This window comes from Nelumbo lutea, chromosome 1 (genome assembly GCF_056320005.1).
Source record: "Nelumbo lutea isolate HS-2025 chromosome 1, American lotus-T2T, whole genome shotgun sequence".
NCBI lineage: Eukaryota > Viridiplantae > Streptophyta > Magnoliopsida > Proteales > Nelumbonaceae > Nelumbo > Nelumbo lutea.
Window position 1 is genome coordinate 175,733,990 of NC_142684.1, and position 11,011 is coordinate 175,745,000.

General features: G+C 35.7%; 1 protein-coding gene across 3 annotated transcripts in view; it reads left to right on the plus strand.

Annotated features, from left to right (window-relative positions):
• Positions 1-304: 304 nt before the first annotated feature.
• Positions 305-11,011, plus strand: part of LOC148879371 (hyperosmolality-gated Ca2+ permeable channel 1.7-like) — a 39,524-nt gene continuing 28,817 nt past the window's right edge. The window contains exons 1-7 of one of the 3 annotated variants that reach the window (XM_088960894.1): positions 305-709; positions 1,956-2,295; positions 2,672-2,818; positions 5,448-5,583; positions 9,122-9,223; positions 9,426-9,545; positions 9,680-9,760. In XM_088960894.1, the coding sequence (XP_088817020.1) occupies positions 1,982-2,295; positions 2,672-2,818; positions 5,448-5,583; positions 9,122-9,223; positions 9,426-9,545; positions 9,680-9,760 (900 nt within the window). In that variant the 5' untranslated portion in view covers positions 305-709; positions 1,956-1,981. The remainder of the gene's footprint in view (positions 710-1,955; positions 2,296-2,671; positions 2,819-5,447; positions 5,584-9,121; positions 9,224-9,425; positions 9,546-9,679; positions 9,761-11,011) is intronic. The other 2 variants (XM_088960896.1, XM_088960895.1) reach the window with 2 other exon arrangements.

Genomic DNA, 11,011 nt, shown 5'->3' on the forward strand with positions numbered 1-11,011 from the left:
TTGCATCTTTTCCAAACGCAGCCGTAAAAACAAAAAGCACATATAAGACATTTCATACATCAATTATGATCATAAATCCCGGACCACAAAGCAGAATCCTTTTTATCATTTATGATAATATCATTAAAACCGTCGGTAAATTCTATGTTTAATTCCAAAATCAAGTGGAATAAAAGAGAAGAAAATATATAGAAAAAGAAATTATTCTATTTTTATAACCCTTTGGTTGGAATGGTCATTATTATCGTAATGGTAGTTTTTTGCAATGACACAACACAAATAGCAGTGATGTGTGAGCTGGAGTGGACAAAAATAAAATACACCCCAAAATCCGTTGTACTTGTTAAAAACCAAGGCGGCAAATTGGTAATAAAATAAGTTAAACAAGGGCAAATATGACATTGGCGGATTCAAATGTTTGTCCTTCCTGGTTCTTGCCACCTGAAGTTAGAACTTAGAAGGAGATAAAACGTTACAAAAACAAAAGAGAGCGTGGGACGGTGGGAGGAGTGGCGAAAGCTCAAAAACAGAAGAGAAACGGTTCCGTTCTTGTTGCCGTCGTCCCACCATCTCCCTCTCACACAGTTAATCTGGAAAAAGAAAACCTAAGTTCCTGCTGGAGGAGATTTGCAAGGGAACTTTCGTCCATCGAATTGATTTTTCTTGTGATCAAGTTTCTCTGAGTTCAATTTGACAACGATATTTCCAGGTTCTCTTTGATGTGTTCTTGTTTCTTCTCGTTCATGTTATGAATTTGGAAACGTTTTATATTTCGTGTTCTTTTGTTTTGATCGCCATTTCTTCTGTTTTCTAATGAGTTAGGTAATTTCGAAGATCTTACAGGCTCTTTATGATTTTCATAGTTATTGTGTTCGGAATAAGAAAATTATGTTCAGGAGAGTTTGGGATGAGTACTGCAAATGGAAATATAGACCTACAGCTCTGTTGCTTCTATTATTTTTTTATTGTCTCTGCCATGTGTCGCAACAAAATTACTCTCTCTCTCTCTCTCATCTCCTGCTGAAAGGCACAACCTGAAATCTTTATTAGATAGACATCATAAGCTTATTATATGATGATAGGAACATAACAATGTGATGTTGGTTGTTATTACTAAAGAAATTTTTTGTTCACAAAGCCGGAGGAAACTCAGAAAAATGAGTTATTATTATTATTATTATTTTTTTTTTGTCACCGAAGTTCTGAGAACGGAGGTTGGAATGCAACAGATGACTACTTATCTAAGATGAATATGGTTACGGAAAGAAACTTATTGTTATGATGATTTTTCTCCAGTCAGTAAGAGCCTGATCATAATATCCTATTTCTGAATGTAATACAGGACTATAACATGGCGTGCCAATTTTTTGTGATAATGATGTGATTATCACATTAAGGGTGGAATCATGCCAGGGAGTAGTCAAGAGAAACTCGTGTTGTTGAGGCGGTACTATGCAAATTATAGTGCTACCTTTTATATTTAGAAAAATATTGGAGTCATATTTTCAGAGTCAATTTTCCAAAACTGCTAAAACTAATTTAGATGAGGATCTGGCTACAAGAATTCCTAATCATTCGGGTATTCAAGATTGAGTCAGTTGAATCTTCAGGTTGTTGCATAACTTACAAAAGGCTACAAGTCATCACAAGAATCTTTGGACTTCAAGTTTGCTGATTAAAAAAAAGACTTTGTACTTCAAGCCATAACCCAAAAATTAACAATGTCATTGTAACATAAATAGCAAGAACACAAGATACTTTGCATGAAAAAGAAAAAAAAAAAAAAAGAAAGAAAAGCAGTATCCTACCTCACCAATGGAAGAAACCCAAATGCTAGTATTATGCTCACTTACTTGCATAGCTGTTTTTTTTTCAATACCTAATTACTTAGTTTTCTTCTTCCAGGTTTGTGGGATGTGTCTAACCATTTTTTTTTTCAATCTAAAAACTCTCAGGTGAATACTGGTACCCAAAAAAATAAATGGCTTCCCTTCAAGACATTGCTGTTTCAGCAGCTATTAATCTTCTATCTGCATTTGCATTCCTTGTGGCATTTGCTATATTACGACTCCAACCTTTTAATGACCGAGTATACTTTCCAAAATGGTACCTTAGGGGAATAAGAAGTAGCCCAACACATTCTGGAGCACTTGTAAGAAAGTTTGTCAACTTAGACTGTAGAACATATATAAGGTTTTTGAATTGGATGCCAGCAGCATTGAGAATGCCAGAACCTGAGCTTATTCAGCATGCAGGACTTGATTCAGCTGTATATATTCGAATTTACCTTCTTGGGTGAGTTTGCTGCAGTTTTTTGTATTGACTTTTTTTTTTTTTTTATCAATTGTCCTTGGTATTGTAAATATACTGAAATCCCACTTTATATTTTCTGGTTCTTCTCCTTTAAATTAATCCTTTTGAATGAGATTGCCTATTCTGTGATGATTACATCATTGCTACTTTCCAGATTAGATATTTTTTCCAGTTCTTATGAAATAGGACTGAAACTGCTTAGGAAGCTGTTTAATTTTGTTTGGAACTGATGTATACATATAGAATTGCTTGCAGAAACACGCATGCACACATACACTACATCACTTACTATTCCAGATTGAAGAGTACCTGTTTTTGTTATACACCAATCATCTAATTCGTGGACATTGATGTGCAGGTTGAAAATATTTGTTCCTTTCACTGTACTTTCTTTTGTTGTCTTGGTGCCTGTTAATTGGACTGATCGAAGGCTGGAGAATATGGATTTAACATATAGCGACCTTGATAAGCTTTCAATTTCCAATGTTTCAGCAGGTTCAAAAAGGTGAGAAATACATTTCTTATCTTCAACAGAAGATATGGCTTTGGACAGAACAGAATTAAGGAACAAGATTCGTACTGTTGACCTCTCTTATGTGCCTCTCGAAATTAAGTTGTACTTTTCTTTAAATCTTTCCACATTGGTCTTCTTTAGCTAATTCATTTGTTCCCCCAACATTTCTAATCTCAGTACATGCCAACATTTTCCCTTCTCCACTGCAATCTTCTTTTCTTGTTATGTCATGGCCAAAAATCTTCTTCTGAAAGCTGCTACCAGTAATAACCTTCGATGTTGCCAAACCTACTGAGTTGGTTTGATTTTCCTTTAACACAATAGACTCTTCAATCACCATCCCTTGAACTTCAAACTACTCTCCACCATTTACTCACCTGCTTGACACTCCTCTTTTATTCTCCCAATACTTTTCCCCTTTCTCCCCTTTTAGAACCTAGTTCCCCTCTCTTTTTTTTTTTTTTCTTTTGATACTCTTACCTCCTTTGTTGCTAAGATGACCCCCATCGTACCTGCTCTCTGCTCCCCCACTTGTTGAAAATCCATCCACCTTCCTACTGGCGTCCCCCTGAAGTCTTTCATTCCCTTACTTCCCTCCCCTACTTGAGTTCCTTCCCTCAACGTCCCCTTCATTGCCTATCTTTGCTCAACTATTGCATCGGGACTTACCTTCCTTACTGCAGAACTATTTCTATCCAAAAAATATTTAACCCCCTCACTTTCTGACCCCCTCTCTGAGAAAGCAATCCTTACCTTGTTGCAATATAGGTTGACGCCAAGGTTCTAAATATCAATATCCAATGTATTGGCCTGTACCTTTGGACACTTTTATGTTTTTTTTAGTTTTTTAAAACCTGTTCAGGGGGCCCGATATAAGGCCTGTCTACCCCTTGAAACAGGTCAACCCCCAAAACCCAAATTAAAGTGCTATATCAGTGGGTCACCAATATGATATTTATTGGCTGATACAGGTTGATATGTTGCGAAATTTTGATCCTTGGTTGACATTCATCATTCTAATGTTATTGACTGCTGGAGATGCCCATTCTCCACCGAAAAACTTCTTTCCACTCTGCCACTAAACTTCCTCAAACCCCTTTTTGCTTTTCTTTGATTTGAAGCACCAGCATTTCCACTGCAAAAATACTTCGTCATAGACCACACAAATCCATCCTTTGACTACCTTGAACCAACCTTGGTTATCTTCTTCACTCCTTCATCCTGGTTGCTGTTCTTGCCCCAACCTGAGTTGTCTCCCCTTCTCTCGAAGCTCTGCCTGTCGAAATCTTTTTGTTTGAAACATTTAACTCTCCACTATTTCTCTTAGCCAATCCAATTCTAGAACCGAGCTCCTTAAGACCTGGCCCACTCTCCCAAAAAGGCCCAGCCAGGATCTTGTGTAGCCCCTTGCATCCACTCGATTTATACTATCTGCATGTGTTGACGAGGGAGTTGTCCCACTCAATTAAGTAGTATCAATCATTCCCTGATTAATTCAATTCTAGGAGTAACTTTACTGCTGTATATGATCTACAGAGAGTATTTTTAACCTTTAATTTTGTTTTGAAGAAAGTGATATGTTCAACAAAAATGCTTATGAAGTATGTTGTTTGGAGTTGGTGGGTGAACCCATTTGGATATCATTCACATCAATAGAGACTTCATTGGAACAGTGGGGAAGAAACTGCATGATGATAATTGTTTGATATAATTAAACTTGCCTTGTTGATAGAGAAGTAGATCTAAAGGGCCATTATCCAACACTGGTCCCAGCTATTAGGGGTTTTGGGTGAAGTAGATATGCTAATAGTAAAAGATGTGATGGGAAGGTGTGTTGAACACTATCTGACTGAAGAATCAGGCAACCACCTTTTACTGCAGTTTCTCTTACAATATCTGGGTAAGGATTTTAAAGATGTTTGCATTAAGTTGTAGCTACCCATCAATAATGGAGGCTTTTGTGAAGAGCTAGAGATTGCAAGGCCTGAGTAAGAAAGGGAAAATTTTATGGAAATTAATTCCAGATTCAGTTTTCTGGTTGATTTGGAAAGAAGAAAACTCAAGGATGTTCCATAACAAAAGCTGTCGAGAGGATGAAGTGTGGCAGAGAATTGTGGGAAAACTGTACTCAAGGAAGTTCCGTTTTTTATTTTGAAAGTCTGTTTGTAATGCCTCATGGGATAGTGGTCTGATTTTTTTTTTTTTATGTATTCTCTTTTGTACAGCCTCTGGTTGTACATTTGATCTTTATCTTTGAATGAATGGATACTTTACTTCTGATAAAAAAAAGGTGTGTTGAACACTAGCTGATTCTCATCTAATCTTTATTATGTTTTCCTTTTTGCCAAGTTATCTATGTTGTTTTTTTCATTTTTATAAATGTTGCTGCATTTTTTATGGACCTCAAAGTCCATTGTGTACACAGTTTATGAAAAGGTTTTACTTCTACATCAAGGATGATTTTAGTGATTTTGTCCTGACCTTCTTCACGGATTAACATTATTCTGCATCTATGTCCTAGTAGTTTTGATTTCTTTATGCTATTATGAATGGATGATTTGGACATATAATTGTCTCTTTTTACTGACTAAAGGTTAGTCTCTTTCTTCTTACTATGCAGGTTTTGGGCACACATACTGGTGTTTTATGTTTTTACATTTTGGACATTATATGTTCTCTATAAGGAATATGAGAAAATAGCTTCTTCTAGGCTTCATTTTCTTGCATCTCAAAAGCGTCGTCCGGATCAATATACAGTAAGTTTATTTTGAGATTTGGAGACTTTTTTTATCTTTTCATTATGAGCAAAGTGGTAAATGTTTCATGCTTTGGAGATTCATAATAACTTATTCCTTGTCATTTTCTACCTCCGTAAGGAATTCTCACACCTTAGTCTCTTTGAAACATTGGGACTGGTTTCTGTTTTCTGATAATAGTTTTAATGCCTTCATTTCTTAATTACATGAATGTCGCATGCTATGAAATTGACATGATAGACATGAAATGTTTCATGGCTGTAAGATGTGCAAAATAGGTGAATGTTTTAAAAGAAAATGTTCTTCTTTTGTGAGCCAATGGCACTGTGGATAGTGCTTCAATTCAAACATACTTAATGTCAATTAAGTGTTCTAACATAAAAATTAACATGCTTAACTGCTGTAGTCATTTTCTGAAAATCATAATTTGGTGCTTCAAATTCTTTGCAAGATTCATGAGTACTGATTGTAAAGTTTTTCTTGTGCTGTTATATCTGCTAGCGGTTGAACCCATGCAATGCATGGGGTTGAATAGAAATTTGGTAAGAGGCTTTGAAAAAAGACTTTTATGTACATGCCAATTAATAAAGAAGCGTTCAAAGAAAATAGAAGATTTAACAGAAAGTCATAAAATATCAATCAATGATTGATTTGCAGTGTTTAGGTAATTATGACATATAAAAAGCAAAATAAAAAGATAAAAAGTAAAAGACATGGGTGAGAAAACTTTCAAACTTGAACAGCCCACCATAAGTAGTGCTGAGTTTAGCTTAGGTGGGTTTGGGTTAGCAAATTTGGGCTTTAACCTTGGTATTGATATAGCCCTGAACGTCCACCAAATTTATATCTCTACTTTATTACAGACAGTTAATGAGAATTCAAAGGGATTTAAGAGAGAAAGAGGGATTTAATAAGGGTAGGGAGAGTTACAAACACTGATGATTGGGGAGGAGTTACGATGAAATTTATCAGATAGAATTAAGACTTGAGAGGGCTTTCATTTGTGATTTTTATTTTTAATAAACAACATGTGTAAAATGGAGAGGAGGCTCATGTGACCATTGAGGTGAGAGGACTCCATACCTACCCTCTTTCGTCTATATAATATAAATATAGATTGCATAAACTATCAAGTTTGTTTTTTCTTTTTTTATAATTATTTTCACTTACAAAGAGTAATCCTAAAATCAAAACCTTAACCCTTAACATCTGTTTCATTATTAGTGTCACTAGATCGACTTATAGATGATGTTGGTGGATCCCCAAAATGGCATATGCCTAATGGGACCATTACCTAATGGTGGCCTTGGCTGTCCATGGTCTTGGGCAGAGAGGATATGACATAACTTTTTGCATTTTCCTCCTTGAAGTGGCCACTCTCAGACTCAAACCTGCATTCTCATGCTTGTGAACCTAAGATTGACCATTTCACCAAGAAATGGCCCCTAAAATGAGATGCATGTTTATAATAATACATCATGCAGGTCAGTAATCAGAACATGTTGGTGAGTACTGATACACAACTAGTAATATTTGAAAAGACATTACATTGGTTAAATGGCATTGCTTGTAGAAGTTCACTGAGCTTATGGCCATGCAAGGCATTCTAAGACTGCAACTTGGGTTGGGCTTAACTTAAGTCAATCTCACCATACCTAGTTTCTGGGCCCAAATGGGTTGAGTTTTCATGAATCAGGTTTTGGTGTTTGCCTATGCACATGTATACAAATAGTAGTAAGATAACAATAGAATGACCTGATGGTAAGGGAAAACCGTGCTAACAAAGTAACAATTTGGTTGTCAATGGTCTGGGTCATGAATTGGCCTGATCCTATTACACAGGGTCTGGATCTGCATTTCGAGCCTCAATTGTAATAGGATAACGATTGGTTTTACCTTTTCTGATCCGCTTAAGACCAATACAATGATGTATGTTTGTATTTATATACATACAGTCATATACATGCAACACAAATGAGGAGGCACGTGCTGCACATGTATTGATAGTGGGTTAAAAAAGAAAAGAAATCCTATCTTTTCTGTGTTCATTGCCGAAGGTATTCACTTTATATACACAAGAAGATATAGTTTTTCTCCATATGCTCTCTCATAAGTTGGATATCTATTTTATTATACACACACACATGACAAGGATATCCTATAACCTTTTACACGTTTTTCTTATGGTTTACCTGTGATAACTTCATACAAGGTTCTAAAACCACCATTCTATATGGGATATACAAGATATTTTGAGAGAGAGAGAGAGAGAGATTTATTGTCAAATTTCCAAGCTATAGTTTTTTTCTAGTATAATCAAGTCTTTTCAGATTGGACCTAATAAGCCTGATTAATAATAATAGGGTTGGTTCTGGGTCAAATAACTACAGACCCTAAAGGGTCTGTGTATTGGGACCAGGTCCACCTTGACCTGGCCCAGATCAGGTCCATTGACAGCTCTAGCTAATGTATCATGTTTGCAAAATCTATGGTACAAAAACATTCTTTGCAGTACTGATGCTGCAAAGCACTTCAAGTTGTAAATTGCATATCAAGGCTGTAAATGTTGCACCCCATGTTTGCAAGCTTTACAGCATAAGTTTCCAGTGGTCTCTACATGCAACATTTACAACCTGAGAATGCAAGTTTCATTTTTTTGTTGGTAATACTGAGCATGCAAGTTTTACAATCTCAAGTGTTTTCACAGTACCGGTCTTATACCTTGTTGCGTATGCTATAGTGATGAACTTCATTGGGGTTGTGTTTAGAATGATCAATAGGTTAAACATTGGTGGGGTTGGGTTGGACTATGTTGGCGCCAACCTGATTTGACCAAGCTTTACTTGCACCCTACACCAATTTTTTATCTAGTCATTTACATTTTAATTTTTTATTGGTGATTTGATTTGATAAGATTTTCTTCTGAAAAAATCTTATTTTCATATCTAAGAACTTGGTTATTTTTACAACAATTATATTCTCGCAGTTTTTCCATTGGTTCTTCCTTGTGTATTTCCTGTTGTGTAGACTAGCATTGTGGGCTTGGGCCTATTTGTGTTATGTTATGATATTTCTCTTTGTTTCTCCTTTCCTGGGCTTAATGCGCCTGGGATTATTCTGTTTCTTATGTTTCTTCCTGTCTACTAATCAGGGGCAGATTAGTCATTGTATCTTTTTTCTTATTGCCCTAATATAAAATATTGTTGTGAGGCTGTTTCATTGTGCGCCACCCATTTCTTCTAAACCCTTTTCTTTTCTGTTTCTCTTCTTTCTTCAAGACTGAATACAAACATTTCCATCCCAAAGGCTAAAGTTGTGGAAGCAATTTCATATTACAAGATGACATTTAAACATTTCTTTATCTATTTGTCCAAAAATTTATTTTATTCATTAAACATAGGATAGTTTATGATCATCATGATCAATAGTTGTTGAGTTGCTTCTTTAACTTTTTCCTTACACTGAATATGCTTCCCTTATCTTGCTCTTACGTCTTAGTCTACCTTTCTATACCATTGACTCTTAAAATCTTCAACAGGTTCTTGTAAGAAATGTCCCTCCAGACACTGATGAGTCAGTTAGTGAGCATGTTGAACATTTCTTCTGTGTGAATCATCCAGATCACTATCTTACCCATCAGGTTTTGTATTTTCTTCGAGTTCTTGCCTTCTTGAATAGGCAAAATGACTTGTCATATTCAAGTTAGTCAGAGTAAAAAATGCATGGATATAATTTCCTTCTTATGCACCTTTTCAAGAAAAGCAAAAACAAAAAAACAAAAAGAGTTTCATTTCATGCATCTAAAACATACATCATATACTATTGTTGCTTTGGACCTGTAGGTTGTATACAATGCAAACAGACTTGCAAATTTAGTGGAGCAAAAGAAGAGTTTGCAAAATTGGCTTATCTACTACCAAAATAAATATGAGAGAAATCCTAAAAACAAGCCAACTACAAAGGTACTTTTCTTCACTTGATATTGTGGTTTTCTTTGTACTGTTTTTTTTTTTTCTTTTGGAGATCATGATTATCTTTTAATCCTCAATTACTAATTTATATGAGTTCATCATCTTATATGGAGTCTTAATTATAGACAGGTTTTTGGAGCCTTTGGGGAACAACTGTTGATGCGATTGACTATTACACTGCTGAAATTGAAAAATTATCAAAAGAAGTGAGTTTTGTTAACATTCAAACTCTATGTTCCTTCTTGGGAAATCTTATATAATTTTTGTTTTTTAATTTGGAAACTATTTCTGTTTTAGAACTACACCAAATTGGCTATAATTTCTGTACTTGGGTTGGTCTTTTTCTAAATTTATTATATTGACATGGTAAGTGTTGAGGGTTTTGGGCAGATTTGTGCAGATTGTAGTTGCTTTTGTTTATTGTTTGTTTAGATAGGAAGTGGGGACCACAGCACTTTTTTTGGGTCCCTTTTCAGTGGTTCTTTTATGTTATTTATGCAGTTTAATGTGTTAGACACCCTATATGGGCATATTAGTCATTGTACCCTTTTTATTTAAAAGTATAAATACTAGTGAGGAGGGTGACCGGAACTGATTGCTCTCTTTTTCTATCTCAATCTCTTCTCTTTTCTTTCTCTTCTTCAAGAAATATCTCTTTTCTTTACAGATTCTTTGATTCAATAGTTTTCTACTTGGTATCAGAGCAAGACTAGGGTTTCTTGGAGTTCTTCCATGCAGTCCTAGATCAATCAGTTGCATGAGGAGATAAAGGGCTGATCGATATACTTCAGACTGCCCAGTTCTTGGATTTTTTGGTGGGTTTCAGTCATCAAGAAGGTGATCTGTGTTTTGGCATCAAAATCAGGAAGAACTGGAGTGTGGGGAAGAGTCTTAGTCAGGTTGTACTCTTCATTTTTTATCTAATATTGGGTGCTTGGACCTTGTTGGACTTATCTAGGTTTTATATAGGGGGAGGTTTGGTTTTTGGGAGTTTTTGAGCCTTCTGGAGTGATCGATTCACTTTTCTCTCCAATGGGAGACGATTGGAGAAGAGGGATTTCTCTCCGGATAGGTTTTTCTTCTTTCAAAAAGGTTTGTTACCCTTGTGTGTGAGATCAATTTGATATTGGAGGCTTTCTACCTAGTTATTTCTTGTTTTTGAATTGTTTGAAGTTGAAATGGAAAGTTAGAGTACTAAGCAGGAGTCCACCAATAACATGGGTCTAGTTGTAGGAGATACTAGTGATATTTTTAGGTTTGGGATTTTTACCACAATGAAATTGGATGATTTAGAATGGGCATAATCAGCCAAGATGGCCATTAGTGCTCATGGGAAACTAGGGTACATCATTGGGGAGGAGAAGAAACTTGATACAAATTCCTCCCGGTGGGTACATGCGAATTACATGGTGATGTCCTAGTTACCTCACATTGCTAAAAATTTTTTGTGGCTAATA